General features: G+C 38.3%; 1 protein-coding gene across 1 annotated transcript in view; it reads left to right on the top strand.

Moving 5' to 3' along the window:
- LOC105380518 overlaps nucleotides 1-21,730 on the top strand; it is a 50,210-nt gene extending 28,480 nt beyond the window's left edge. The window contains exons 2-14 of the mRNA XM_048626525.1: nucleotides 2,148-2,270; nucleotides 6,628-6,786; nucleotides 6,945-7,170; nucleotides 7,919-8,124; nucleotides 10,068-10,229; nucleotides 10,674-10,786; nucleotides 11,384-11,498; nucleotides 12,006-12,126; nucleotides 15,942-16,061; nucleotides 17,671-17,849; nucleotides 18,319-18,457; nucleotides 19,795-19,900; nucleotides 20,252-21,730. Coding sequence (XP_048482482.1) covers nucleotides 2,148-2,270; nucleotides 6,628-6,786; nucleotides 6,945-7,170; nucleotides 7,919-8,124; nucleotides 10,068-10,229; nucleotides 10,674-10,786; nucleotides 11,384-11,498; nucleotides 12,006-12,126; nucleotides 15,942-16,061; nucleotides 17,671-17,849; nucleotides 18,319-18,457; nucleotides 19,795-19,900; nucleotides 20,252-20,453 — 1,971 coding nt within the window. The 3' untranslated portion in view covers nucleotides 20,454-21,730. The remainder of the gene's footprint in view (nucleotides 1-2,147; nucleotides 2,271-6,627; nucleotides 6,787-6,944; nucleotides 7,171-7,918; nucleotides 8,125-10,067; nucleotides 10,230-10,673; nucleotides 10,787-11,383; nucleotides 11,499-12,005; nucleotides 12,127-15,941; nucleotides 16,062-17,670; nucleotides 17,850-18,318; nucleotides 18,458-19,794; nucleotides 19,901-20,251) is intronic.
- The last annotated feature ends 3,215 nt before the right edge of the window (nucleotides 21,731-24,945 follow it).

Here is a 24,945-nt window from a genome sequence, read left to right on the forward strand (position 1 = left end):
ATAAAATCACGGTATTTGCCGGCCTGCGCCGCGGCGCACCCTGTCAGTGGGCAATAGACCGTGTCTAGGGGTCACCCAGCACAAGCTTGCTTGCAGACCCGTGCGCCAGCAGTGGGGACGTGATGGGTCGTGATGATATGATGATGATGAGGGGTCACTCTATGACGAAAAACTAAGTTTCGGAGCGCTGTTGCGCGAGGCAAGACTCTTATCTCGTTGTAGATGCCGAGTCGAATGCATGACAGCTCTCGTTCGTTAGTTTTTCGTCAATATAACACCCTTCTGTGTCGTAATGCAAATCGTCGAACCTAACTAAATTCATTTTTTTTTAAAGTTCAGCTTTATTTTGCTTGTTCTAGTTTTTAACAATTAAATGATTGAGTAAGAAATAATCAATAAATTGAAATACTAAGTTATAAAACTAATTAACAACCTAAACTGTCCTAAAGATAACCTATAAATATAATACTATTATAAAACTGCCTATCTTAATAAATAATACATATTTTCTGGCTCACCACATAGGTAGATGTATCATTTAGTTTATTGGTACACTATAGTTAGTTTAAGTATGGATAGGTATTGTATTCTCAGCTGTCGATCATGTAATGTAGAGTTAGTACAAATACACATAATATTTCAATTCCTCATTAGCATGTCTAAAGATTTATCTCAAAATCGTACAGTTAAAATAGTTTGAATGTTGTTTCAAAGATGTGTGAAATGCGTTGTTAGTCTGACTTGCACTTTCACTGCAAATGTGCAATGCTTCTCAGTTGTCAGGGCTGTGGATAAATGGTTTTTGATATTATTGTTTTTCAAAAAACAGTAAATCTAGAAAATCTATTGTTAAATTTTAAATACGTAAATACTTAGAACAGAATATTGTACGTACTCGTATGGTAGGTATGGGTAACTGGGTCTATAGGAAATTATATAATGATGTCACTAATATTATTTCAGAAGACCAGTCGTGCTACCCCATTTCAGATTAAAAACCCTATAAACACATCCTAATTACCTACTAATACCTACCCACCTATAGGAAATCAATTTTCCGGGCCAGGACTAAGGCCTTTTTTTTAAAAACTAGCTAAAGCACAGATGGGGTTATGGTCGATGTAGGTTCGATCAACAAGCTTGTTTTTTTAACTCCTTTTCTAAATATTTTCACAATGCATCAGTCAACCCTACACACGGGTAGGCAATTAAGGTATCGAATGTCTAACTGAACACAGTGGTGCCTTGTATCGCATCCTGCAAATAACGCAGACTGACCGAAGGAAGCGGAAATATCTTCATTTCAGCGGCCATTTTGTTTTTATTTTTTTCTTCGCACATCTTAATTATCTGCAATGGAACTGAACGAATAGTGCCTGCAGTTTCTTAAGTTTTACGTATGGAGTGATTTAAGTAAATCGAAATTTTTCGTGATGTAACAGTTCAGAATCGAAATAATTTTACTTAGTTTCCCGAGGTAAACGCTCGGATATAACAGTCAAACTTGATTGATATGAAACCGACGTTTACGTCTTGACTTATAAAGCCTTTTTTACTGTTTAAAAAAGCAGTTTGCTAATCTCTCTTTAGGAACTCTGAGCATTCAAACAGTCGTAAATCTTTTTAGGAAACCTCATCCGTGTTTTATGGTTAGGAACAAAAATTCAGAGAAATCTAACAATAGACACGCGAGCGATCAACAATCACTTCTAAATACATCCAACATAGCCGGTACCAGTCGTTTTCACAGATTATTAAACGAATTAGGTAACTTCTCTTTGGAGAATAAAATGAGTGAGGTGTACCTAAACCTATGTAGTAAAGGATTAGTGCGTACCTAGTTAAATTCAAATTAACGACGTTAACTTCCGTGAGTTGTATACTTAGGTATTTCTAGTAGATTCTATAAATTCTATTCGTCATCCTGTCATCCACCACCTTTTTGTAGATTGTTTCTTTAATTTGTATCATTGTACCAGCCATAAATTTTGCCAGATCGGATTCGCCGATTTGGATATTTTAATGTCCTTTTAACCTATCTACTTAATTAATTTAATCACCACTTACAAGAATACAGAATACTTACAAGCCCTCACAACCACCCTTATTTTTTCATTCAAACTCACAAATTCTTCTCTTGTTTCCAGTGGATCACGCCGGAGGAGTGTGCCGTGTACAGTCGCGAGCAGCGGCCGCCGCTGGTCATCCCGCGCATCACGCAGTACCGCGGCCAGCGCCCGCCCCCGCACGTCGCCCACTCCTACCCTGAGGTAGGCCGGGTACAGTCGCGCACAGTGGCAGTATCATAATCATCATATGCAAAAACGTGTCTACAGCTGGATAAAGCCTCTCGTTTCCACTCTATCGTCGGCCTTTCGCATGAAACATATCTATGGTGGTTGATTCAACGGGCTGGAGAGTCTGTCTGAGAGGCTACGTCCGACTGTACGTCATGTCTGATGGAGAATTCTCATCTACCGTAATTCACAAGTTCAAACATACACAAGAAGGCAGCAGAGCCATCTAACGACTACAGCAAAAACTTCACCAATTACCTACAACTTGCATTCGTTCAACCAATTTGCTTCTAAATTGATTGTGCAACACAGACGGTTCGATGAGTCAAAGGTTCGCCATGACAAGCCACGTCCTAACAGCCATATTAATGTGCTAATTACTATCGTACGAGTCGGCACCTACTCACTTGTGGGTTGTAGGTAGCTTCATACGCATAGCAAATTAATTGCGCAATACCACTACTTAGTATACATATGTATAATAATAATATTGTACCTTTATAAATAATTGCTTTTTACATTATTTCTTTGGCTTTGTACGAATGCTTATCTTCCTTATATCTAAACTCATATTAAGCCAAGTCATAGGTAACTTCTTTGTCACAAATCTGCATGAAACATACAATTGACCTCTGATACTTTGAATGGCCTCTCACAATAACAATGCCAATAAGAATCCACTCATCACCATTTAAAAAACCCTTCGGTCTGGATGACGTGGCAAGCACTGGCAGACAACCTCGTCGCCAAATAAAAGTGCTAATTACCACCGTCATTACGCTCTCTCATTGGTCGGCGGCCCTCCGCGCGGGAATACAAAGTGACACTAAATCCAATATGGCGACAACCGCTTGCCAATATTATGAAGTTACCGCTTACATCCGGTAAACTTTGTGGTGAATGAGTTCGGTATGCAAAAAGTTTGAACGAGAGGTGCATAAATTAGTTGTAGAGGTTACAGTGCTATATCTAAGTCTATTGGATATTGCTGGACAGAAAATTTATTTAGGCATGCTATTTTCGTATAAATACATAGGTATGTACTTACCTAGTTAATCATCCAACTTCTTTATTCTTAATTGCATTTTCATTAATTATTTAAAAAATAACTGAAACAGGCATTCTAGCTAGACTAATGACTTGATTACCTAGTCATACAGCTTTACACTGTGGCATTACGCTTAGGTACATAGGTATTATTCCATAAACTAGGCCTTTGTCTGAACTCTAATGCATGTTATTTTGCGTTTTCACAGGCGTGCGTTTAATAGCATTTCAAAATAATTGATAGAAATGCCAATATTATTGTGCAGCTGCAGAAATATAGGGCAAGTCTTTCTCAACACGAATGTTTATAGCCATCATCTGTCTGTCTGTCTTGTATTAAACTTTACTGTTTTAATAACAACTTCTTTCCGCTCTCTTACGCAAAATATAAACTATCTTTAGTTGATTGTAAGATTAGTTATGTTATATATATGTCGCAGGCAACTGGTTTAATCTGCTGTTTGATTGAACCACTAGCCCGTTCATTGGATGGCGCTATTCAGTTGTATGACTAAAGGACAACTCGTCAAGTCGTTGATTGTAACGTTCGACGTCTTGACTGAACCTCATTCAGCGAAGTCGTTGAATCATATCGACATATGTCGCAGGCAACTGGTTTAATCTGCTGTTTGATTGAACCACTAGCCCGTTCATTGGATGGCGCTATTCAGTTGTATGACTAAAGGACAACTCGTCAAGTCGTTGATTGTAACGTTCGACGTCTTGACTGAACCTCATTCAGCGAAGTCGTTGAATGGGATATAGTATAGCAACTTTGTAATGTCTGGTTAGGGTGAACATCACCAGACAAGAGTCAACAAAAAGACTATGTTACAAAGCTCTTATCTCACAAATTAACTAAACAATAACAATAAACGTAACTTCATATTGTTGTTCATAATTATCTAGTTTCGCCACTTTTTTTCTTTGAAACTATCCGCCCGCGGCGTAATAATAGGTAAATCCATGTTGTCACACTATTTTAACACAAATATCGCACTTTAAAGCTAATTTATTTGCAAAAAACTAACAATATAGGTGTTTTTTGTGTCAGCTGTTAGCTGTTAGACGCCATATTTGTTTTATTCACCACCTGACTGATTTTAAGTCAGCTAACTAGTTGGACGTTTTGTGACGCTTGTACAATCAACGTTCGGCCTAGTCATACAACTGAACAGCGCCATCCAATGAACGGGCTAGTGGTTCAATCAAACAGGAGATTAAACCAGTTGCCTGCGACATATATATCTCCTTAGGCATGGGCAGTACCGAAGTGTTGGCAGGTTAAGAAATGTTTCGATTGCAATACAATTCCACCTCTATCAACGTTTATTGTAGGTATGTCTGAAACCTGGTAGGAGCCCACATATTTTATAAATTTACTTACTAACCTAACCATGAACCTTCCTGTACAAAACTCGTAAATTTATACGGATTTAAAAAAGGTAGATTTTTTTTAAATGATACATTTATGATAAAATTATTGAAATAGTATTCCTCTTAGTCATGCACCTTCATATTATTTTAGCTACGAATCTATTCCTGAGATTCAATAAATCTTCATACACAATATTATCGGTTTGTCGTCCATACTGTGCATGAACTATGAATGCATGTATGTAATTTAGTAGGCGTAATAAACTATAGCTGATATGATAACGTATGCATAAATCGACTAGCGTACGTAAGTTGGTACATTATGTACTTTGAATCGAGCTCGGCCATTGATAAGGATGTCGCTAGTGCTGGGGTAGGGCCGTAATCGAGGATTCATTAGTAAAATCGATTATAATAATTATAGAGTTTTGATAAAATGTTTCTCTACTTTTCTGACAATACCTTGGTTTTCGTCCTATGTATAAATAATCCATATCTTAGTTAACGCATCTGCCTACAAGGCGTCTATGGTCTAGAAACTATAACAAACAATTTAATGTTCTTTCACATGAGTATACTATACCTACTTACTTAAAACGATCTATCACATATAAATATACTTATCGGAAAATTTACCCATTAGTTGTGGTTTCCGCTTGTAAACAACCATAGATAATTGCTCTATGATTCCTAAGCCACATAAACATAATCACAGTATATTGTAAGTAATACAAACATAGCGTACTTAGACAACTGGGCGTTATGACAGCTGCTATAAAACTTAATTATCGCGAGCAAAGTACATCACTAGGCCTTATATCAATTACTCCCTACAAACAGTGGAGCTGTGTCGTTTTGGTTAGTCATACAATATGCTGTGTTAGGACGGCTTATTTCCGACATGTTTTCCTTCTAAAACCACGTTTAAAATGCCATTTTGTGTCTTCTCATTGGTTTTAGTGACAGTACAGAGAGTGATGGATGCAATGCTAGTGGATTCAGTGTTAAAATAGTGATTTATATCGTTTTAGTGATAAAATAGGCAGTGAATAGTGATGTATATTTTGAAAAGGGCGAAGACGTGGTTTCGGGATGAGGTATGCGACTTTGTATCGTAAATCTAGCGACATAAATAACGTTTTCGTAAACAACTAAACTCAACATCCGCTTTTGTCTCGCGGCGCGCGACTTCCGATTGTTTATCTACAATCGATAAAATTTCGATCTCGTTTATATTTCAATGTCAGACTTGCTAGCATTTTTCTCGATTTTATACACTCAAAGCGCAATTTATAAGAAAGTGCATTGACTTGTGCACAATGTGAACTAAATTGTTAATTTATGTTCCTCATAACAAAATGACATCATCACTGTGATGATTTGACCGCGCCATGTCGGGTGAACTAAACAATATGGGATATGGATCTTTGTATAAGTCTTTGAGAGTAACTACACGATATATAAAATGGTTGGTTCAGAAGTGATAGGCTACTGATAGGTATACTTCTTAAACCTAGGGCTAAATGTGTGTCTGTCTACAACCTACTTCGTTTTATTATATGTATACTTATACCTCCTACCTACCTACCTACCCATGTTCTGTATCATTTACGTTTCATCATTGTTACCGCTAGAGGCGCTGCATTGTATCATACTTTTTGTAAAAACAGATAGGTACTGTTTCGTCCACGTGAACTATCAAAACGCAAACTCAGTACACGAAAAGTCATTGTAATACGCCGCATTTGTCAGGCCCCGCTTGACTATAATTATTTTCTCCCCTCTCCTCCCCATAACCAAAACAACCATTTCCAAACGGTCACAATAATCACAAAACCGACGACAACGTTCGAAAACCAAAATTAAAATTTACCAACTACAAAAAATCCTTCTCTCTCCATTTCAGGAGACATTCCAAGAGCCGCTCAAGGTGTCGTCAGTCCGCCAGTACGACCGCCTGCCCGAGTGGAGCGCCGACCGCTATGACGTGGAGTACAGCAAGAGCTCCGAGAGCCCCCGCGCTATTAGGATGCTGGCTCGGAACCGACTGGGTGAGCTGGTTTCCTTTTGAGGGTCATAAGGAGTCTCCCCGCGTGACGTATCACCTGGCTAGCCTAGCACGGGGCGCAAGACACGCCAAGTCGCGACAAAAGTTTTTCAAGAGTCAGTTTGACAAGAGTGCGTCGCTAAACTTTTGTCACGTCTTGATGTGGGCGTTTTGAGGCCTGTGCTAGCTATGTAGGTCTTTATACGTCGGGACACCCTGGGCAGTCAGCGACATACACAGCGGTAGTTATTTTACAAGAGACATCCCAAGAGCCGCTCAAGGTGTCGTCAGTCCGCCAGTACGACCGCCTGCCCGAGTGGAGCGCCGACCGCTATGACGTGGAGTACAGCAAGAGCTCCGAGAGCCCCCGCGCTATTAGGATGCTGGCACGGAACCGATTGGGTGAGCTGGTTTGAATGTTCATCGTTGGCCACTGCATCTTAACAGATGATTGTTACAGCGGCTGTTGGTTTTGAGAGCCACATTTTCTCTTGTGACAGAACAGGCCTATACGGGCCTTACACTGCTTGCCACATCGGTCACAGGCGTAATTCAGGTTTGGTGATGCTTCCAGATGTTGGTTAAGCCTCTTGAAGATAAGATTTGAATGTTATGGTTGTAGTAATTAGTGGTATTTCCGACATGGAGAGAATTTTAACCATGGCTGTAACTCTTTTTGAGATTAAGCAACTCTTTAGGGGTATAAGAATCTAGGTGTTCGATTCGAAGTTGAATCATACAAATGCATGGATTACTTAACATTTTGAATTTTCGATTAGGTACTTTAAACTTGAATTTTAAGGACTACCACCCTATGATTCATTGTAAAGCCACCTGTGATTAATTGTAAATATTATCTATGATTATGTAAATATGAAATAGGTATACCAAGCATGAAACAAAGGTAAACATAAGGCTGTACAAAATATTTACAAATCGGTGATTTGACATTATCTTTAACAAATAGTTTTGATGTGGAAATATCTATTAGGTAGATAGAAATCTATCTTTAGATAACCAACAGACAAACTGCCTCTTTCCTGAATACAATTTAATTTAGCCAATACCAACTTTATAGTAGAATCCAGAAACAAACCTCAACTATACAACCTTCTTGCTCCAAAACTAACCCCTAACTTCCACTCCACAGCGGGCTCAACCGAGAACCTGCTCCTGCGGCGTCCGAACCAGCTCCAACTACCAGCATCATCCTCCGGAGACAGTCTCGACATAGAAGTACGGGACAAGGACGCTCAAGCGCGCAGCCGCAAGTCCAAGTCTATGGTGGCGCCGAAGCATAGAGTGCGGTCGCCAGTTCCCGCGCCGAGGATGCACGTGCCAGCGCCACCTGTTGAGGTGAGCTTGAACTTTTTGATGAGGTTAGAGATAAGCAAGGACTTTGTATTATACAAAGTCCTTGGAGATAAGCTAGAGCAGCTATACTCAACCTGCAGCCCGCGGGCCGCATGTGGCCCGCGGGGCCTTTATCAGTAGCCCGCGTGCCATGAGAAATAATAGGGAATATGCATGTGTTTTATATTATATTTAACTATATTCGATAGTTTGAAATGTAAAAATATTATTTGCACATTGAAAAAACATGGCCCCACCTATCACTGTTACGATCCTCATAAGAGGTGCGGGGTGCGGGCCTACTTAATCATAAATGCAGGCTACATGTGAGCCTAGTTATGATAGTAGTCGTCAAAACTATTCTATTATGTTAATTTTTACTATGAATAAAGATTTTGATTTTTTGATATTCGATAGTTTACATCGCTTTATAATAGGTAGTAAAAAAAAACAAAAATGTTTTGCTTGTGGCCCGCGACAACATGACTTACAGTGCCACAAACTTATCTGTTCCGGTGAGAGCGAACTAAATTGATCCATATCTCATAACTTACCTATGAATTATATATTGGTATAGATTAGATGGATTTATTAAAACCGAAAGGGTGAATTACCACTACAGGCTAACTTAAAATCTTATAGAATCAAGAAATATTAGACATTTACGTGAGCTCTCACCGGAACAGATAAGTTTGTGGCACTATAAACGTGTTTGTGGCCCTTACATAAAAAAGGTTGAGTACCAATGCTAGAGGGACAGCTCGGAAAAATAACTTGGCGTCGAACTATAGAGTACGGTCGCCTGTGCCGTCGCCGAGGTTGCACGTGCCAGCGCCACCTGTTGAGGTGAGCTTGAACTATTTGAGAGGGTAGGGATAAGCTAGACTGCTAGAGGGACAGCTCGGAATAATAACTTGGTAATAATGTGGTTTCCTGAGCGGTTCGGTGATATTATACACCAGAGGGAGATTAGCAAGTGAGATGAGTTGTCAGTTGCTGACTGTCCAGGCTGCGCTGGAAATGTACACGGTACATACAGCCTACAGTTAGTAATATTATGGCACTCAGAAAGATTTTTTTCACGATAAACTTCATAGAACTTGGGACAGGAGAAGTGGATCTTAATGTACTTACCTATAAGATGAGATGAGATATACCTACTGCAAGATGGTAGGTATTGAGTTTTATTATAAGCATTGTTTCAGAAGAAAGAATTGCTTTTCGAAAGGTGTTTTGTCATTTAGGAGTCCTACTACTCTCCTGTTTTATAATCTACTTTAGATTCTTATCAACATTACAATTTCCCTATCGGTCAACACGCTTTATTGCGGTTTCCTCTTTAGCAAATGCACATTTGCATACCTACTTAGATAAGCAGTTTGCCAACCAGTTTTTCAATGATAAAAGAAATTTACATATGAACTGGTAAAAAAACTCGGGCAAAAATTACTGGTCCACATAGCCCATAGAAAATCCACCTTATTTTACTCACTTACCGCAGCCATTTCCAGTTTGTTTCTAATATGCAGAGATAGGTATACCTAATTAGAATAATCAAAACCAAGAGATGTAACGCACTAAAATCTCTGATACAAAATATTAATCCACCACTTAAGCAGCGCCTTCTTCATTTATCAGAAAAACCAAACCCCGAAACATTTCCAACCGCCAACCCTTTTACCAAACCCCTTCCCACATTCCAGTCTGCATGTACGTACCAAGCGTCAGTTCAGTTGGACCACTGCCTGGTATAGTAAGGGGCAGAGAAACCTGACCCCCCTCAGAAGCATTGTTACTATGAGAGTGGGGTCAGGTTCCTCTGCAAATGACCGTACCTATACAGGTATATTTTTACTTGACTGAAGACTCCTACCAAGCATGTTTATTTTAAGTTGAAGAAAAAAAATCATGCCTATGTTTAACCAAAACCCTTCCCCCCATTCCAGTCCGGTACATTCCAAGCGTCAGTGGTGCAGGAGGGGTTCGTGAAGCGCACCAAGTTCTCCGAGAGCGGCAAGAAGAGCAAGAAGAACTGGACCGAGTGCTACATGCTGCTGACTCAGACCGGCCTCGTGTTCTTCAAGGACCAGAAGACTTATTATGCTACTGTAAGTGTTTGTAGAACTCGTCTTGGTACTTAGCTCAAAGGTGACCTTGAGCATAGCACATTGGAGAATCTAATTTACCAGATATGACCATTGACTAATGTCCTTATCAGTACTTAACCTCATGTCTTTGAATGGTCATAGATATTTGTGATGTTGCTTGGGACTTGGGATATGCCTTCATCCAACATTGTATTTCATACCTTATGATAATCCATAAAAGGTCGCCTTGGCCACCAGCTCCACCCAGCTGCATTAAACTTGCCACTTTATTTGATATCTTATATCAACCTGCAGAAGCTCACCCGGTCCCCTAAACTCTAGTAACTTGCCAATTTCTTTCATGCCTTATGTCTTACTGCAGAAACCCTTCCCCCTGAAGCTCTCCATTCTCCCTCTCGTCTAGTAAACTTGCCACTATATTTAGCCCCTTACATCTCCCCCCAGAAGGCACCCCGTCCGGCGGGCTCCCCCCCCAGCCCCGCCGCCCCCCGCGCCGAGCTCGTGCTGCCGCTGAGGAACGCGCACGTCGTGCCCTGCATACAGATGCATACTAGGAGGTAATGAACTGTTAATAAACTACTATCTGTTAATTAATGTACGGCATGGGGTAGAGAAACCTGACACCAGAGGAAAAGACCAGGAGGTACTGTACTGGACTCATATCCTACTAATAGGTATTATAAAGGCGAAAGTTTGTGGGTATGTGTGTGTGTATGTTTGTTACTTCTTCACGTCAAAACGGCGGAACAGATATTAACGAAATTTGACATGGAGTTAGCTGGCACCCTGGATTAACACATAGGCTACTTTTTATCTCGGAATTCCCACGGGAAAACTTTATAAGGCGTCGCAGGAACAGTTAGTCTGTCAATAAATGTACGGCTTGGGGCAGAGAAACCAGCTCTAAGAGTGACAAGGCTACTGAGAAGGATCTCGTTTCTCTGACTCAGACTAGTAGAGGAAGGAGATGTGAAAAAAATTACGTACTTACCTATCATAAAATATCGTGAGTGGAATATTAAATATCAAAACAGTCAATCCAAAAGAGAGGCCGATTGGAATTGAGTTGTACGCTTCTTGTACTGTACTAGTACTGGATCGTATAATGTCATAATATTTTGCTAAAGGTACCTAATAGTCTATTCTTTCCTCAGACACTCTCGCTCGCTGGTGCTGACGGTGGGCTACGACCAGTACCTGCTCCAAGACGAGACCGAGGACGGCGCCCGGCGCTGGCTCGCGCGCATACAGAGCATCATCTACAAACTGGTGAGTCGGAATAGAATAGAATAGAACTTGTAAGTCACCTCTCTATAATACAGTTCTGAAAGTTACGCTGGGCTTCGAAGGATTAAACTGAGTTTCACACCGTTGAAGAAGCGGTGAGTAAACGCGAATTTGTATGGCGCGGGAGAGACGCCATCTAGCGGTAACCAGATGCACTAGCTCTGCGCCATACAAATTTACGTTTGGTTTTACTGCTCGATCGGTAATGAAATGAGAGAGGGGTCAGGTTACTCTGCCCTCGAATGTACGTTACGAGGTGTAATATGTAACATGATACACAGCGAGCGCGCAGCGAGCATTCGTGCAGTCAGTACTCAGTGTTACGGGAAAGCCAGCGAGCAGCCAATTTTAGAAACAGCGTTGTGTAACATGCTCGCTGGGAATCTTACATTACACCTCGTAACGTTGGTCAGTACTCAGTACCCACCTTAATAAGTACACTTGTAACTAATAACTATACAGTATACTAAGCCTCATCTACTCTCTCAGGGTCCCCCGCTGTCAGAAGACTACCCGACACCGCAGTCACAGAGTAGCAACACTGACATCGAGAGCATCGGACGCACGCCGCCACCCGCGCCCAGACACCCGCATCGGGCCAAACAGAAAGGTATTTATTAACACCTAAAAGAAGACAATATATATTATGCACATATCACAGTCGGGTTGCCCACTTACCCGGCAACTCTCTCAGCACAAGCTTGCTTGTGTTGGGGTCCACCAATAAGCACGGCTAGCGTGGTGGACTAGGCATAAAACAATACCTTCATTGGAAGGAGACCCGTGCCCCAGCAGTGGGGACGTGATGGGTCATGATGATGATATGCACATGCAATACGTATTACTTATAATATTATATGTACATATTACTAGGTACGCTAAAGCCTATTCAGGCGCCATGGGAGTAACTGGCTTTATGTAAATATTTTTGGGATTTGTAGGTATGTAATATGTATAGAAGACTCAAGTCAAATTAAATTCAAATAAATGTGAAAAAAGTACAGTCTAACTTTATAACGTTATTTCGGAGAGTTTGCTTAGAGAGTGTTAATTGCTTATGGTAGAATATGAAAATAACAATCATTATTATGTAGGCAATAGTAGGCATAGTGATATTAATTGTGCTTTACGGTGATAATAAAAGTACATAAACTCCACACCCGCCACCATCCGTTGACAAAGTTTGGGAACTAATAATGGAGGTACTTATTTACTTAATCAATATTTATAGCTACAGTCGATAAAACAGTCGCCTAAATATTGTCTATCCTACGGCAACGACTTAATAACTTAGTAGGTAGTATGTGTAATTTTTATTACCAAATAGAAAGTCTTAGCACCTAACAAAGTATTTTGTGATTTCAAACATTAAAATTCCGGAAATTTAATGGCAGTTGGCTTCATTAACAAATGAGTCTTCGATTCATAGTAATAGTTTAACTCTGGTAATAGCCTCTACTCATATCATAATAATAGTTCCAACTTAGTCGCGGTCAACTCAAATCCCATGACTAACGTTTTCCTCGTACTTATACCTACACCATTCAATCAATTTATTTTAAGTTTTCCTGATTCAGTTTAGTTTTAAACCAGAACCATTGAATGGGAACGCCTTATTTTAATATCATGTAGAATTAGGTACCTAAATAATATTTAGAAACTGTGGTGAAAAGTGTGTGTGGATGTTTAAGTGTGTGACTCTTTGTGACTAGACTGAAAAACTTATCGAATATGATGGGCGAAATAACCACAGCATGTGTATCTTTAAATTGTATAACCGAGGGCCTTTACAGGAGAGTTTCATGTAAGGATACCAATTAAAACTATATATGATATTATAAATGCCACAGCAAATTTCTGAAAACACTATCAATCAATGTAAAAAAAAATCGGCCAGTAGTTATACTATCCCACTTATAAGATTCCTATTATAGTCAAACATAATAATTATAATGTGACCTACGGTAGGTCTATTACAAATTACAAGTGACTTTATCATTGCAAACTTACACAGTTATCTATCGATTTACCTGTGTAAACAATTAACAAATTAAATGGCGATTTCGCTCCCATGTTATCCATATCTGCATTATCGCAATCTATTTTATAAATATGATAAAGCTATTATATTCTTCAGTACTGATTGAGCTTCGTCATTCACCAACATGATCGAACAATTATTGTTTAATTCTCAATATGTGTACTTGTATTATAGCGCAAAATATTTGAAACATTCAGTGAATTACTTACCTATAGTTTTCAACACTTTGTTAAGTGTTTACTATATTTGAAACATTCTGTGAATTACCTATAGTTTTCAAGACATTGTTAAGTGTATACTTTTGTAGAAGGCCAGTGTTTAATGTTTAGTGGATGTGACTTTACCGATGGAGTACCAAATAGTAGAAGCAGTGTCTAGCGTTTACAGGATTCCTAACTTGTTGAGCCTTGATAAGGAGGTATCTAGGAAAAGTTCGCCACACAAACATAAAGAAAAAGACAAAGAGAAAGACAGTCACAAAGCTAAGGATTCCAAACCACACGTCAGTAACACAGCAAGGATCAAGAAGTTTTTACACTTGTGTAGGTGTTTGATTTTTAGGACTGTATCTGCTAATGTAGAATCTAGGATAATAAGTACCTAATTTAGTTACTTAAATGTGCAAAGGAGCGTAGGTACTGTTTGATGTCGAATCGACCATGAATGATACCTACTTAATAACTAATGTCTTAAAATAATTTATTCAGTTTTTTTGTAAGTATCAAAACAGTTGTCTCACTTTGTACATTTTCTGTCCTGGGCCCTATCGTGAAGTCAAAACGAAGTAATTTGTGTCATATTCCACTTTGAATCCCAAAATCGTTGCCAAAACAAGTTCGTGATAGGTACTATGTCTGTTATTACAATTTAAGATGTAGATATCTTCAGTAGGTATCGTCTGTTCAGCCTGTTGCGTTGTTTTCGTTTTTTGTTTTGACTGATTAAGCATAAGAATTATTCGTCTGAGAGCAAAGTTTTGCTATCATTATGATTAATTTCAGCTAATACTTATTTAAAAAGATTTTAAATATTTACTGCAGACACTGCAACTGATAGGCATATAGATCTAATAATAATATGATAGTTAATGTACAAATGAATTACAAAACCTAACATTGCAACTACACTGCCTTTTATCATGCGAAAGATAGATAACGTATCATGGCTTTATCTATCGAGTGCCGAGCCCAATTTATTGACAACTTTGACAAAAATCATTATCTTTTTTACCCTACTAATACCCAGTTCGTTTAAAACACATCTCGTCTGTTTTTGGAACAGTCTTTTTGAGATATATCGTGTGAAATTAATTACTTATCTCAATATTTGTGACGATTGAGAACACATCATTTCCAAATCTAACATCTGTCTTATTTACTTTAGTACAAACTACATCTATTTCCGTGATAAGTGTATATTTTATGGCAGTTTGTTAATCTACAAACGAAAAGCGTGAAAGGTAAATAGTACTTTGTATATTAAAGTCTTCTGTAAGACTTGGTGCATGTTAAACTTCAACTTCAGTTACTTACTTCAGTGTATGTTTCTTGTTCTGGGTTAAGCTATTATCTTTTTATGTGTATCTTAACTGAAGCCACGGTATTATCATTGGTTAAATTGGGGGGTAAAATGGTTTAAATTTAATGTTCATAACGTATGGGGCTTTGTCCATTTATACTCGTTTAATTATTTTGTCATTGAGGCCGATTTTGAACTTATACTTAAAACAAAAATCCTTATGGGAACATCTATATTTTCATAATCTTACGTATAAAATCATATTGAATATGAATCATATAAGATTTATTTCTAAAGATTTTAAAGTCCCAATTTAAACACAAATGTTTATAAGTACTTATAATAATTTAGAGTTATCAAAATCGGTCACGCTCTTCTCCCAATTTTCTGCCATTATCTTTCCTATAAATATTAGGATTTCTTTTTTACTCTCCTTTCTAAAAGCATGCTGTGATTGTCTCTATGTAAATGTGTTTTTATTAATTAGATCGCTAATATTCTCTGAATGTGCCTAACATTAAACGTAACGTGTCCCAACATATTTAATTTCTAACTTTTTCAGATGTACCGTACCATTCTTCCTTATAGTTCAGTCCACTACATAATTGTCAACAACATCATCGAGTGAATTACTTAAAACACTAATCCAAGTCTATGGAGAATTTCGTCAATATCTGAATTAGTAATACCCAAGATTAGTACAGCTTGGGGCAAAGAAAATTAACCTCTGTAAGAATGACAATGCTACCGGATTCTTTTCTAGAAGACAAAAAAATCATATTTAGCGGACTGAACTTATACCAAATACAAACCAACCATAAGTTCTTGCTTCCTCCATGACTATAAGGTGTATTTCTCTTTTCTAGCCGGTGGCTCCAGTAACGAAGATCTGAGTGACGAGAAAACCCATGTAAAGAGTCGGTTAAAGAAGTTTTTCGCCCGGCGACCCACCATGGAGGTGCTAGTCAAAAAAGGAATCTACAAAGGTCTGAACTAACTAAACTCCTTGGTGTGTGAACTCATTGCTTCGTAGATAGGATGGTGATTTAAAAACTTAACACGGTTTCTGTTTTTTAGTTTTAGAAGCTTTTTGACTAAAAACCGGCCAGTCGCATAAACGTAGCCGGAAAGATTGCGTTTTTCTTTCAGCGTACAATTTCTACCTCATTGGTTTTCTACTTAAAGGGTAAGGATATACAGGTGAATCCATATGAATTAAAGTGGTAACATATTTAAAAAAAACAAGAATAATGTCTAAAATGTAATAAAGTACTTGTTTTTATCTTTCACCTCGAATTAGAGGCCATCTCATTTGGATCCATCCGTTACGGTGTGTTATTTTTATTTTATGTAATTACTTTGTTATGTACGTACTTGTATAATACTAAATTGTTGATTTTGCTGCAGTTTTATTTTTTCCCATAATTTGCTTCACCTGATTTTACCCGCATATACCTACCTACATATTATGTATAGTTTATTTTTATTACGTATACTTGTTATGGGATCCTAATCAGTGTTAGGCTAAATTTCTGCCCATAAACAATTTCTAGATTACGATGATAAATTTGGTGATTGAAAATGGTGAAAGGTTATAATTATATTATGTACATAGAATATTGTTAGTGTTACCGGTAATTAAGTATAGGGCAGCACTTAACAATAGTTATAGAGAACTGGTTGTAAATTATTTTTTAATTATGAAATATCTGGTTGTCCCCACATTTCTTCTACCTACCTAATTATATAAATCGTTAACATACCGGCTTCCCACTGTATAATTCTCCAATTAAGTATAACTTTGCAACAATTGTTACAATGTAACTTTGCTTAGGTGCAGTATGAAGCCGATAAATCTGCCTACTCTTTCTGTAGCATTCTCACACTATAAGAGGGGTCAGGTTTCTTTGCCCCAGACTTTACGCAATAATTATAACCTATGTTAACTGCTTCTTAAAAAAAATATAAGTATCAGTTATCCCAAACTAGGTGTATTTTCTTAAAAGGATGTAAAAAATTAGAAAAAAGTACTTTTAAATAAAATAAAATGTTAGGTAAGTAAATAGACAAAAGAAACTCACTTTTAAACTCCACTTACTCATTCACGAAGAAACTACTTAAGCTCTAAGGCAATAACACTGTTTAACTCTATCCACACTATTAGTGTAAAAAGGTACAAACGAAAAAAAGTCTGACCTCGGAATAAACTCTTAAATTTTACAACCACAATACCTACAACCAAACTCCTTTCAACCTTTTTCTTTTTCTAACTGGCCAACCTCATTCCAGTCTCGGAATAATGTCCTTTTACACCCAAAGCAACAACAAACCTCCTTTCATCCTTCTTCTTTTTCTAACTGGCCAACCTCATTCCTCTTTCAAACTCGGAATAATGTCCTGCTAAATTTTACACCAAAACAAGCAAACCTCCTTTCATCCTTCCTCTTTTTCTAACCGTCCAACCTCATTACAGACGAGCCGGTGTTCGATCGGAAACTTCTACCCTCAGAATAATGTCATCTTTAAATTTTACACCACCCCAACAACCAAACCTCCTTTCATATCCTCTTTTTCTAACCGGCCACCTCATTACAGACGAGCCGGTGTTCGGTCGCAACCTCGAGGAGGTCTGTCTGCCGAGTTCCTCTCCCAGGGTGCCTGAGTTTGTGGTGCACTGTGTGGAGGAGATCGAGGGTAGTGAGGAGAACATGACCACGGACGGACTGTACCGAGCCAGCGGGAATCTGAGCCAGGTGCAGAAGATACGGCTGGAGGTAATTTTTACACTTTTTTTCGAATTCTTACCCCCTTATTCATAGAGAAGTTACAGAACGTTTTAACTAATAAACTGTTTTGTCCCTCTCCGACAAAGAACAATTTGTTCTTTGAAAGAGAGGGACAAAACAGTTTATTAGTTAAAACGTATTGTAACTTTTCTATGAATAAGGGTGTTAGAGTAAAACTTCTTGCTATTACTAACTTTTGGCTTGAGGTATTATTTACGACTTAGGAGTCCCCATATACAAAGTGTCGTTACAAGTTGTAACTTAATTAGGGTACAAAAGGCGGTCTTATCGCTATAACGATATCTGCCAGACAACCTTTATCTACTTGGGTGGCCATGTACTATGGTCATATAACTCATGTATTGAGAAAAGTGGCGCCCCAATTAATTTCCACTCTTTCTTGCCAGGCTGTAATACTCACAAATTATCCAACCAAACATCCTTCTTCCCATTCCAGATCGACCAGAACAACCTGGCCGTGATCAAGAACAACCCGGACATCCACGTGCTGACGGGCTCGCTCAAGTTATTCTTCCGAGAACTGAAGGAGCCGCTCATTCCGTTCAGCGTGTTCGACCGGGTGCTTAGCGCTTGTTGTGAGTACTTGTTTTCTAATTTTTTTTAAAACCTTAGGGTGTTTTAAAAAAAAATAGAAGTTTTTAACGTTTAAACGTTTTTAAGCAGATGTGATGGATTGTGATTATTCTGAGCCTCCGACACAATTAGTTTCCTCAGTTGTAGGGCGGACAGCATTATCTACATCTATCTATCTGTATATTAAATGTAGCTTAAAATAATATTGTTAACATACGTAATGCATGCCATGCCATCGCTATTAACCGACACAATATCAATCGGCCTAGCTGCGGCCTTGCGTCCACCTGTCTGATCAGTCACACGACTTCATACGTGTCCTACGTGTGTTTCTGATGGCCTTGCCACGGATGGTCCTGGCCACGAACCGCAGAACATGGCTTCATCAATTATGTCTTCGTCCATTGGTCCATGGACCAATATACTAAATATGTACGTAAAATTGCAAAATAATTTATTTTGCAAACCAAAGTGAAAGGAAGCTGGTAGGTATATTACCTATTCCATTTGTTGTGGTTTAAATTGTCGTTTGGGTATGAATTTTATTACAATAAATGCCTCGATATAAAGTAGCATACCCACTAATCTCCTAACTATGAGAACTAAAGGTGGTGCTGGCAACGTAAAGGCTAAATAATTAACTATGTTTCAACAGTTAAATCAATAATTACCTGGAACTGTAAAAAACTTTTACTTACATGTGTTTTTTTTTCCTTTTTCGAAGAGTTTTTAATAATACGGACAGACTTAACTAACCGCTACGCCGCCACCCGCTCGTCTTTTTACTTATATGGAGATGCTGGAGATGTTGGAGCATCCCCATGCAAAGGGAGGATCCTCCGACCAGGCCGGGTGGTGTGGCCTGGCGGGCAGCTGCCCAACGGTTAGCGTTGGGGATTTCTATATATTGCAGCGTAGGTGAGAAACTTCGAATGCGCGATGTAGGATTTTCATAGTAATTTGCGTAGCTCCCATACATCTTCTCTGTTTTGCGTTCCGAGCGCCATCTGTTGATCTTCGTCTGAACTAGTGGCTAGGAGTCCGCCACATCACTCCCCCACCGAGACCGGAGGGCGATAGTCTTCAGTGCAGCCGAGAGTCTTGATTGCCAGCCAGTGCCGCGTAGTCCGCAGTGAGTCGGGACTGTGAGTGCGGTGAGGAGTCCCCAGTGAGTCGGGGTGATGCTGCAGTGGCGATGTCCACGGTGAGTCGGGATGAGCCTGCAGTGGAGCATGGTGGCAATCAAGACTCTCGGCTGCACTGAAGACTATCGCCCTCCGGTCCGGTCTATGAGTCCGCCACACTTACTTATTTGTTTTTTTTTTTATTTTATTCGCAGCTATAAAACCGCGGGAGGCGAGAATAAAGGAGTTCAGAGACATCGTCCAGTCGCTGCCGCAGTGCAACCGGGACACGCTCAAGTACCTACTGGAGCATTTACTACGGTACGTTATACGTTACATAGGTATACTTACCTGTTTGTCAAAACCTAGACCAGCTTTAGCGTTTATAACCGTGGTGGTGAAAGGAATAACCAGTCAGATTAGCATCCGACGCTGACTGCCGGACGTAAACAAACTACAGTTGATAGGTAACTCGGGGTCTCGGAGAGGCACCTTACATAAAACTGCAATAGACAGTAATCGGACAGCTTATAAGAAAGAGAACTAAAATATAGATGGCGCTAGTATATTACTTTGTAGCGCCATCTGTATTTTAGTTTTTTCTTAGATTAAACTCTACGTCTCAGTTTAAATTCATATCTCACCGTTCACAGAGTAATCTATTTTCCACAGAGTAACGCAGTACAGTGAGCGCAACCGTATGCATACGGCCAACCTGGCCATCGTGTTTGGCCCGACCCTGCTCTGGGCGCCCGCTGAGCAGGCACACAACATCGCCATCGACTGCATCCAACAAAACAACGTGGTAGACATCCTCCTTACAGACTTCAACGAGATCTTCGCCGACGACAACAAAATTAAGAAAAAATCATGAGGCCTAGTCAGAGTGATGTGGTGAGTGTAAAAAGTGTAAAAGTGAATTCGCAGACTGGTCGGCGTTCAGTAGCCAAAGATCAAAGATTGCGGATCGATGCCCCAGTTTTATGTAAATTTACTCGTAGTGATCAGTATATACGTTGTAAATACTTCATGTAAACTTAGTTGTACTGTAATTTTTTGTTTGTTTCGAGTGAGTCTATGATTGTATAGCGTATTCTCTTGCTGTATATTTTTTTCATCCAAAATCTTAAGACGGTGTATTTCTGTATACGAAGTTTATCACATAGACAACTGTCCAATAATTTGACATCCAAGTAAAGAGAGTTGTGATCGTAGAAGCAATATTTACTGTAAGACTGTCTGAGGCTCTAGCATATAAATAATAAAATATATAATATATGTTAAAGTATCTCTAGAAATAAATAAAAATATATTTTAGACCTTGTATAGTAACTATGAAAACTTTACATGTTAATCTAAAGCAATCGTGTGAATTAGAATGAAGGAAAACACTAACACTTTGAAACAGACACTATAATTTTGAAAAACCTATAGATGTAAAGAATGCTAGTATATATTTTGTTAAATATTGAGTTTTTTTGGGTCCAAACTGTACATATATTTTTGTGTCCTGACATCGAACTCATGTTATGGCTCAAAGCCAAATTTTATGTGTGCCTTGGAATATTCTTGTAAATAAATGATCATCCTGGATGAAATACAATAAAATATCAAGTAATGTTTGTGATAAGTAAATCATTAAATTATAATCTACATACCTAGTTTGGGTTTAAAAAAGTGACGGTCTAGTCCTTTTAAGTTTCAACTTCAAAAATACTAACCTACTGTATTATATATTTTATATAGCTACATGTATCAAATAATGTATTAATAAGGTATGACAAGAATTCTATTTCTTAAATATCTTAGAAGTTATTCACATTCGTGCATTCGTAAGATGTCGTAAATGCCTTTTCACCTTAAATTATATATGCAATTTACAATACCAATGTAATAATGAGAAAATACTCAAAATGTCAATTTTAAAGTAATCAAACATTTACTAAACACATAATATAAAAGAAAAGCTATTTTCGAAGTTGTTATAAGCTAGGAACCAAAGTTTTGTATTTTTGGCTGATAGTGTAATTATATCCCATATTTTGTTGTAAAATAAGAGTAAATTAATGTAACTATTACGTTATAATATAACACCCATATTGCTTGATGGTAGAAGATGTCGTTACATAAAATAAAAATAATTAATAATGATTTACCATGTTTTATTGACTTTTAACATGACTTGAGTGGCCTTGTTGTAAATCCCCTGATATAGAGAAAAATCTGTCTCGGGCATATACTAAATAAATATGTCTAACTAGGTGTCTGGTATCTGGTCTGTCCATATAATGGTCTTTCCAGGCCCATAACCACATTTGGGACCGATCCTGAAGGTTCAAATTTTAAATGTAGCACTGACGTTATTAATAAACGTTAATAATGCCCGTTTTTGGCGAAAAAAACTTACTAAAATTTACTAATGAATTAAAAAAACTTACTAATGTACTCCCTTGCGGGGTAGGCAGAGGTGCATTACTGCACCCACTTTTCGCCAGAGTGTTATGTTAGTCCCAATGTAATAGGGGGCGGGCCTATTGCCATTTAACGGGCACATCCAAGACCCAAGAACAAATATCTGTGTTTAAACAAATATCGCCCCCAGCCGGGAATCGAACCCGGGACCATCGGCTCAGTAGTCAGGTCACTAACCACTACGCCATTCGGCCGTCTAAAATACTAACTACTTACTTATTTACCTATATCCTTTTATTCCACATCAGCGATGTCTACGTCTGTACGAACTTACATTACTATCTGACCTCCAATTAAGGAAATACCCAGTCTCGCCCGGCAAATAAACGGCTAAAGCAATTCGACCTCCGGGTAAATTAATGATAGAGCTTTGTGCCTGACTAATTGATAGGGAAAAATATGATTCACTCCAATACATCTACACTAATTAAGTACCTATTTACTTACCAGCTGCCATGTAATCCAAGTTGATATAATCCGTCGGATGTAAAATGTGTAGATATGAATTTGATCCCAGCAACTCAACTTTCTTATTTGGTAGGATGTCATTGAACATGCTATTAAATAAAACCACATATTTTGTTTGTATTCGTATAATGAAAAAATTACAACAAACGAAAATTCTTTCATGTAACATTTCGACCATTTTATCAATATGCAGTCTTATTTTCCTTGATGTTATAGTAATATGGACTTTAATCACATACTTAGTAACAATTAGGTAATTAACAACACAAAAACACATTATATTCAAAAGGTAAACAGTTAGAAATATTAAGGTCTTAAGTATAAAGCAGTCATGGGAGAATAAGGGCATCGATATCGGAGGCCACAAATTGACAAACCTCCGGTTCGCTGACGATATTGTCCTATTCTCCCACTCAGCACCCGAGCTCCAACAAATGTTGCGAGAGCTATCCACGGCAAGCCTTGAAGTTGGACTGATGATGAACCGGTCGAAGACGAAAGTTATGACCAATAGCACGAAACGTAGGGTTGAGGTAGACGGGCAGGAAATACAATACGTCAATGAGTACATTTACTTGGGCCAGATAGCGTCCTTCGAAAACAGGCAGGACAAGGAAATTGATCGTAGGATTGAAAACGCCTGGAAGAGCTTCTGGTCCATGAAGTCGCTAATGAAGGGCAACCTACCTTTGTCCCTGAAGCGTAAACTCATTGACATGTGTATCCTGCCTGTCCTAACCTACGGTGCTCAAACATGGTCACTGACTGAGTCTCAAAAGTCCAAACTCAAGGTTTGTCAGAGAGCGATGGAGCGCAGTATTTTGGGAGTAAAGCGAACAGATCGCATTCGCAACACCGACCTGCGCTCCAAAACTCAAATAGCTGACGTGGGTGCCAAGACTGCTAAACTGAAGTGGGACTGGGCGGGGCACGTCTGCCGTAGGCAGCCGGAGAGGTGGGCAAAAAATGCCACCAAATGGATACCCAACAACGGCCGCCGACGCAGAGGCAGACCAAGAAAGAGATGGCGGGATGACTTGGACAATTTTAACACGGAATGGTGTGAGCAGGCCCAAGAAAGGGATAAGTGGAATGTTCAGGGAGAGACCTTTGCCCAGCAGTGGGACAATAGAGGTTAAGAAAAAAAAAAAAAAAAAAAAAAAAAAAAAAAAAAAGTATAAACAGTACGCCTTGGCTAGGTGTACAAAGATACATCAGCGGTAATAATAAATTCGGAAAAAGTGGTGGTAAATTAATAACTAGTGATAGTTTAATTAATAGGTACGGTACTTAAAAATCTTTAGAATATAATATTACACTTGTTGCAAACAAAATAAAAAACATATTAAAATGAATCATATTTTTTTTCCTTATGGTAATGCACAGAAAATATTTTAGTTATTTCGTAAGTGTTTGTATTTATATAAGTTATGGCTATTTACATAATGTTAAATACTATCCACGACCTGTTGGATACGAGTTGATTAACATTCACAATTTTTTTTTACATAATGTATACCTCTCAAGTAATTACTGACATGGACATGGACGTGTCATTGTTTGTATAAAATGTATGGGCCAAGTAGTAGTGAATTCTTATATAAAAAGCTCTACACAATACACAGTGTGGTCCTAATGAAAAGTTTTTTTCAGGTTTTCAGCAATAATATTACTACTGTGATCAAACATGATACTTCTCATCATAGTCATCATACTTCTTCTATTTAAAGAAGCAAATCGTACGATATAAAATAAAAAAGATAATAAAAAAACAATTACCTAATATTTTAACTTGCATATTGTAACTTTCCATTCCATTTATCAATACATAGCTTGCAATATCTAACTAAGGCCATCATCGCAACAGTCAACAGCTCAAAATGTACCTAACAGCGTGTGATAGGAAGGGTCTTGAAATAAATACACTCGCGAGCAATGAAAAAGTTCAATCTGTCACTGGTTTTTTTCACTGCGCATGAGTGTACATAGGTACAGACTAGGGCAAAGACACCTGACCCATCTTGGAGTGACAATGCTACCTGCCATAATTTTTCCCTTAGTCACACTCTTTTGGCTTAGGTACTATACCACTTTTCCAACACCTAGGTATGAGTAATATGACTCCCATAACACGCTGCATCGAACTAATCTGAAGGATTTAGGGGTAAGCTCTACTTTACGTATTAAAAAGCTACTATTATATTTAAAAGCTCATGTTTGAAGTTATCATAAGGTCATCACCTAAAAAACCAATGACTATAATATATAATTTTAATAATCGCACATGAAATCTCTACTCACAAACATTATCAGCCTTAAAAATAATAAATTACTGATTGAAAACGCTAATTACATAATTACGTTTACACAAACATGTTTGATTTATTTGAAAGTCCGATGTACAAATATATAAAAAGTGCATAAAT

This window comes from Plutella xylostella, chromosome 16, assembly GCF_932276165.1.
Source record: "Plutella xylostella chromosome 16, ilPluXylo3.1, whole genome shotgun sequence".
NCBI lineage: Eukaryota > Metazoa > Arthropoda > Insecta > Lepidoptera > Plutellidae > Plutella > Plutella xylostella.